Genomic DNA, 6,419 nt, shown 5'->3' on the forward strand with positions numbered 1-6,419 from the left:
GAGAAGGAGATGTGTGTGGTGAATCGTAAATACAAAAGAGAAGAAGAAACAACACCAACGAAACTGTTTGAAAATTTCAAGAAGCCTTCAACTAAGAGAAAGTCCCTCAGCACGATCATTGGGAAACAAATTGAACTCACTGGAGAATTGCATGACACTGAGTTAGAAATGTCGATTATTAAGAAAGAAGTTGACGACGCGATAGGGTCACCCAAAAGAAGTAAATAACTGTGTTTGTTAAGAAATCTGTTACAGTCAGCCGAATCAACCTTCTGCAACGAAACAGCCTTCTAGAGATTGTTTTTCAAAAACAACCACAATTATTAATATTTTAAACTATTTTTGATGGTATTATTTTAACTTCAAATATTTTTTATTTTTTCCATAGAAATTTGAAATTTTACTTTCTGCAGTCTAAAATTGGTCTTATAAAAAACCATCAATAATGGTTTCAGAAGGTTTTTTCGTTAGACTATACTTATAAATACATCAATTGACAAATGAATTCGATATATGATGTTTAAAAACTTTCAGTTATTAAGATCTTTAATAGTGAAGAATTGAATTGAAAATGGATAATGAATTCCCTGCAATTGTACTCGACTGTGGCTCTTTAATTACAAAGGCGGGATTTTCTGGCAATGAAAATCCACGGGCGTATTTTCCGACAGTAGTTGGTCGACAAATTTCAAGTGAAATTCACAGCAGAAACTCTAAAGAAATTTTTGTGGGTGATGATGCGATTAACAAACCATATCTTGATATTACAAGTCCAATTAAGCATGGACTTATCACAAACTTTGATGACATGATTGAAATATGGAGACACACATAAAATGAAGAGTTGCGGAGTTACCCTTCTGAGCAAAGAATTATTGTGACTGAAAGTGCTTTGAACCCAAAACAACACAAAGAAAAGACGGCTCAAATTATGTTTGAAGATTTTGGAGTTGCTGGTATGTTCATGGGACAACAAAGCACATTTTCATTATATGCATCGGGGATATCATCAGCTCTTGTATTAGAAATGGGGGATGGAGTGACTCAATGTGTTCCTTTGTTTGAAGGTACTCCTCTTCATCACGCTATTACTACAAGTCCAATTGGTGGTGGTGAAATAACCGATTTTATTTTGGAACAATTGAAACACGTGAATGAAATTTTTCATATAAAACACGTTGGTAAGAACATTGCAAGAGAGATTAAAGAGCAATTTGGATACGTGTCTTTGAATTTCAATCAAGAAGTGCTAAACCAATTACAAGTCGTCCAAAGTACATTTCAACTGCCAGATGGACAAAAAATCAAAATTGGAAAAGAACTTTTCGTTGGCGCTGAAATACTTTTTCAACCTTCTATAATTGGAGAAGAAGGGTTAGGTATTCATCACATGGTATATAACTCGATTATGAAAAGTGATGTCGACTGTAGATCAACTTTTTTAAGAAATATAGTGGTGTCTGGAGGGTCTTCTTTGTTACCAAATCTGTCTGAAAGACTTGAAAATGAATTACAAAAATTAGTGACACAATATATAAAATGTCAAACAATAACAATGCCTGACACAAAAATCGAGGCATATATCGGAGCATCTATATTTGGTGAATTAAATATTTTCAATCAATGTGCTATTTCAAAAACAATGTATGATGAAAGAGGTTCTAATGTAATAAACATATATTATAATTAATAGTTAAATTAATAGTTAAATTAATAGTTATTGTTTTATTAATATTAATTATTTATTGTTGTATAATTAAAAAACTATAATATTTAATGCTCACAACACAACCACAGGTAGTCTCAAATATCGTCCTCTCATCTCCACCACTCCGAAGCGTGATATATAATAACTCTATTATTACCATAACTGATGACAACAAAATCCAAACGAGTCAGTTTCTGGAAAACTTCCAATTAACAAACCCAGTGATTACATCAATAAAGCCGACAGTATCATCAATTGTCCCAACACAATTTGGACTCTTGTCACATCAACACTCGCAACCAATTCAACTTTTAAGTGCGTTGAAAACAAAACCCACTCTTTCATACAACCCTCTTCCAACATCAAACTCAACTATTTACGACAACAAAACGGGGTTTTACACGTATCACTCTTCGACTCTTTTTAAGTACAAAATCGACTATTCAGAGCCTGTCACATCAAAACGCCTCAAGATGGGCGCAGTCAGTTCAATTGCAAAATTTGGGTCATCAAATTTTTTAGCGTGTGGCTCATATGACGGATACTTATCTGTTGTTGGCGGAGATGAGATGGAGGTGTACAACAAAATCGACTTAAAGAAAGGGATCACAGCGCTCAGAGTGTTCGACGATAACATACTATTTGTCGCAACACGGAAAGATGATAAGATGTATGTCTTCGATTTCAGAAACTTTGCAAATCCCGTCGCGCTCCTCGTACGGTCCGCTTCGACAAATCAACGCATCGGATTTGATATCATAAACAACACACTTGTGACTGGAAATGATAATGGCAATCTCTATTTTTACAACACAAAGACGTTTGCCTTTATCAAGTCTCTCTGTCTCTCCTGTTTGTTGTTTGAAGATTACTTGAAAACTCAAGTCTGACACTTAGATGCTCCAATCAATGACGTCTTTTTCTTTAATGACGAGCACAACATAACTATAACATCAGGGGAAAGGTACTACGAAACACCAAAAACAGATTTAAACGACTCATCTGATGATGGGGTTGTGTTAAAAGAATCCATCAAAAAGTACAACCTTATTAACACATGGAAAATATAATTAATTATAAATAGAATTTGTTTTATAATATGTTTAGATGTAAAAACGTTTTATATGTTAAATTATAACATTTTTTTTATAATTTAATACTATAATATTATAGTTTTTTTTAAAGTGTAATTTTCTTCTTCTGAAACAATTATATACTATTTTAAATCATAATTTATTAATAATTAACTATAATTAAAACAAATAAAAAATATATATTTTTTTCTTTTATTTTTATTCAAAAGATTTGTAACTTTGTTATTATTAAAAAAAAACAATAAAATAGTTTTAATGAATTAATAATTATCTATAATATAATAGTAATTAAATATAAATAATATATTATTGATAGTTTTATAGATTATATTGTATTATTTAAAAATACATCAATCCCAAATAAACTATTTGTGTATGTCAGGTTGGATTTACAAAAACTAATGACAAAAAAAGAGTATTTTGGAAAACATGTACTATTGTTTATTTAATTTTTACTATAATTTAACTATTGATTTGAATTACCAAAAGCCTTTTTTGGAAACAATACTTGACACAAACTGTCAAACAAAAACACCCCAATAATGCCATAGTTTTAGATAGGTGAAGTAATTAATGAAATTATAAAAGAAAAATAATCATTTTAACCAATTATTTTCTTATTAAAACATTAATTAATAAAAACAATTGATTATAGTAAAATGAATTATAGACAATCTATAAAAAATAAAAAAGAAAAATAATTACAATTTAAAAAATGAACCAATATCCACAAAAAATGCCAAAATTTTGATACAATTCAGATGTTGAAATACTATACTTTCCAAGAAAAAGAATCATCAAAACTAATACCAAAGTGGATATCAAAAAGTGAAAGAAAAAGCCAACTAAAAAAGTCCACACCCAATCATGTCAACGATCACCACTGATGAGAAGACACGCATCGACACTTTATTTGTCGAGTTGACTTCTTTTTTCAATTCCCTATTCAAGGGTTCAGTTTCAATCACTTTAATCAATAACACGCACTCTCTAATATACTCGTGTTTCGAAGACATCTCATACACTGCAGACTATGGTCTTGAAAAGTTGGAGGTGGTCCTTGAAACTTTTTTAAACGCGGAGTTTGCTGTGTTAGAGAAAACAAAGCAAGAGCTTATTCCAACACTTCTCCAGAAGCAATTTGATGAGTGGAAAAATGTCAGGAAGTACCTCCTCTTTGTATTCAGTTGTCTTGACTATTGCCCACACCAACGGGTGAACGCAACTGTCAAATCTGTACTTAAACACACGTTCAGAGAAACATTCTTTGAGAAACTCGTTGTCAATGTTAAGATCTTTGATGTGCTTGTATCACTCATTAGCACCGCAAGGTTCTCCGCACAACTCAAAACAAACGACCTCCACGCAATTCTTTCAATTCTCCAATTCCACTTCGACGAACAACTCGCTTTCCACCTCCAATCATTTCAAAGAAAGAACGAGGAACAGGCGCTGACAGATTACAGAGCATTCTTAGCCACACTCGACAAATTAAACGTCTCAGAGTTGCTCAATCAGCTCATCAAGTTCGTCGATAACGAGCGTTCGATGATTAATCAGGCTCTGTTGCCGAATATGCAGTTGCCAATGACCAATTTACTTCATATGGAAATCATCGATCAAATATCGCCAAAAGTCGTGAGTTCATATCGCGAACTTCTTGAAGGAAATAAGGAGAAGGAGATACTTGTGATCAGCAAATTGTTTGATGGGCCGAAGGAGGCGACTCCTTTTGTGGAGATCACGCGCGAGTTTTTCAAGCGACTTTTCGACGACAAAGAGAAAGAAAGTGAGAAGACCACGGGGAGTGTTGAGGGTGCCATGAATTATTTAATTGCTATGAAGGAGAAGGCAGAACACATGAAAAGAACGTACTTCTACGGGAATGTCTACTTAGTCGAATGTGTTAGTAACACGATGAAGAACTGTCTCTCGCGAAGCAGCTTTAAAGAGAAAGGGGAGGAAAAGACTGTAGAGGCCATAATGGGGAGTTACTCCCAGAAGGTACTTACTACTGCGAGTGAAGAAATGGCTCTAAGTAAGATGGGAGAAGTCATCGACCTTGCGATGTACCTCCCAAGCAAAGAAAACTTCATTGCGATTTACCAGAAACTGTTAATTAAACGAATTGTTGAAGGGACGTCAAAGAGTATGGGAGTCGAGACTAAAGTTGTCGATGAAATCAGCAAGAACTTTGGAAATGCACTATCACAGCGACTGAAGAAAATACTGAGCGACACTACACTGTCTTTGGAAATGACACAACAGTTCAAAGAAAAGGAACACCCCTCTGTTAAAATGGGTGTGACTGTATTCTCCAAATTTCTTGTCACGAACAGCGAGAGTTACGAGGATGTTATCCTCAGTGATGAGATCAAAAGGGTGTGGGAGAAGTTTGTGTCGTGGTACTGTGCAAGGCACCAAGAGAGGCGTCTTGAGATGGACAAGCTCAACTCGTCAGTTGTGTTAAGTTATGAAGTGAGTGGTAAAAAGAAGAAAGTGACTGTGTCATACATTCAGTATTTAATGATCCATCTGATGTCACTCAAAGAGGGAAAAGGGAGTGAGTATACTGTCGTTGAATTACAAAAAGCGATTAGTGACAAATTAGAGTGTTTTATGCCACACCTCAGAACATTAGTGAAAAGTGGATTAGTTGCAATCAATAGTGACCAACGAGTTTGCCTCACCGGCAACGAATCCATCGACGACTTTTTGCTCGACAAAATCGAAAGGAAAAACAAGAAGAAAGAGCACAAAGAAGAGAAGACTGAGGAGGAAGAAGAAAAGGTCTTTACGTCAGTTATCTGTTTCTTGACGAAGTTAATGAAGCAGAAGAAAGATATGAAGTATGATGACCTTACGAAGGAGAGTGTCACCACATTTGGGAATGGATTTGAGGTGAAGACCATGAAGAAGGGGATTGAATATTTGATTGAGAAGGAGTACATTCTTCGAGATGACCAAGACGCAAACTTATTCCATTACATTGCATGAATGATGTTATTGAATTATAATCATATGATTCTGTTGTTTTGAGTTATTATCATTTTAATTGTGAGCAAATAAAAGTCATTTCAACACAAGAACACTAAAATTGCATCACTACATAATCATGTCAAACATCCAACTTGCCGAATCACTTGTTACCGAGCTTGAGACGTTAAACGTGTTTTGTGTCCCACATTTATTCAATCAAGAAAGTGTCCTCTTGGACATTTTAACGGAGACACAATCAATGCAAGTCGAAGTGAGAAATCACGAAATTTTCATTGATGACATGTGCGTCGACAAAAGCACGTTGTTGATGAAAGTCAAACAACAACTTCATATCAAAGACGATCAACCAATCGTTCTTCTACAAAGAACATCTACTACGACTCAACAAGTAATTACACTCACTTCAAGTCAACCAAATAAGAAGATTCAAATGGTTTTGACAAAGGAAAAGCTCATCGCTATGATACAAACGGGGAGTCTAAATTTCAAAAAAGAGTTCGCAGAATTCTGCTTGACTTGATAAACAACGAAATAACAGAAAAGAGGTCCAGCAATATCTCGAGACAAAGGATGGCGTCGAAAACAATTTGCATTTGGTCGACTTCGTTTCAAAGCGA

At 34.5% G+C, this 6,419-nt stretch overlaps 4 protein-coding genes across 4 annotated transcripts; all 4 read left to right on the forward strand.

Annotated features, from left to right (window-relative positions):
* Positions 1 to 6: 6 nt before the first annotated feature.
* On the forward strand, positions 7 to 228 carry EIN_197510 (Hypothetical protein; the record flags this gene model as incomplete). The annotated part of the gene is made up of 1 exon (XM_004183126.1): positions 7 to 228. A coding segment is annotated over one exon (222 nt), but the record flags the coding sequence as incomplete, so codon positions are not given.
* Positions 229 to 931: 703 nt separating this feature from the next.
* Positions 932 to 1,690, forward strand: EIN_197520 (actin, putative; the record flags this gene model as incomplete). The annotated part of the gene is made up of 1 exon (XM_004183127.1): positions 932 to 1,690. The coding sequence occupies one exon, from the start codon at positions 932 to 934 to the stop codon at positions 1,688 to 1,690; it is 759 nt and encodes a 252-aa protein (XP_004183175.1).
* An 86-nt stretch (positions 1,691 to 1,776) lies between these two features.
* On the forward strand, positions 1,777 to 2,778 carry EIN_197530 (hypothetical protein; the record flags this gene model as incomplete). Its single annotated transcript, XM_004183128.1, has 2 exons — positions 1,777 to 2,560; positions 2,606 to 2,778. 2 exons carry the CDS (start codon positions 1,777 to 1,779, stop codon positions 2,776 to 2,778), a joined length of 957 nt encoding a protein of 318 aa, XP_004183176.1.
* An 891-nt stretch (positions 2,779 to 3,669) lies between these two features.
* On the forward strand, positions 3,670 to 5,799 carry EIN_197540 (cullin-4B, putative; the record flags this gene model as incomplete). The annotated part of the gene is made up of 1 exon (XM_004183129.1): positions 3,670 to 5,799. One exon carries the CDS (start codon positions 3,670 to 3,672, stop codon positions 5,797 to 5,799), a length of 2,130 nt encoding a protein of 709 aa, XP_004183177.1.
* Between the last annotated feature and the right edge of the window lie 620 nt (positions 5,800 to 6,419).

This window comes from Entamoeba invadens, assembly GCF_000330505.1.
Source record: "Entamoeba invadens IP1 unplaced genomic scaffold scaff_1105074724332, whole genome shotgun sequence".
Lineage (NCBI taxonomy): Eukaryota > Evosea > Mastigamoebida > Endamoebidae > Entamoeba > Entamoeba invadens.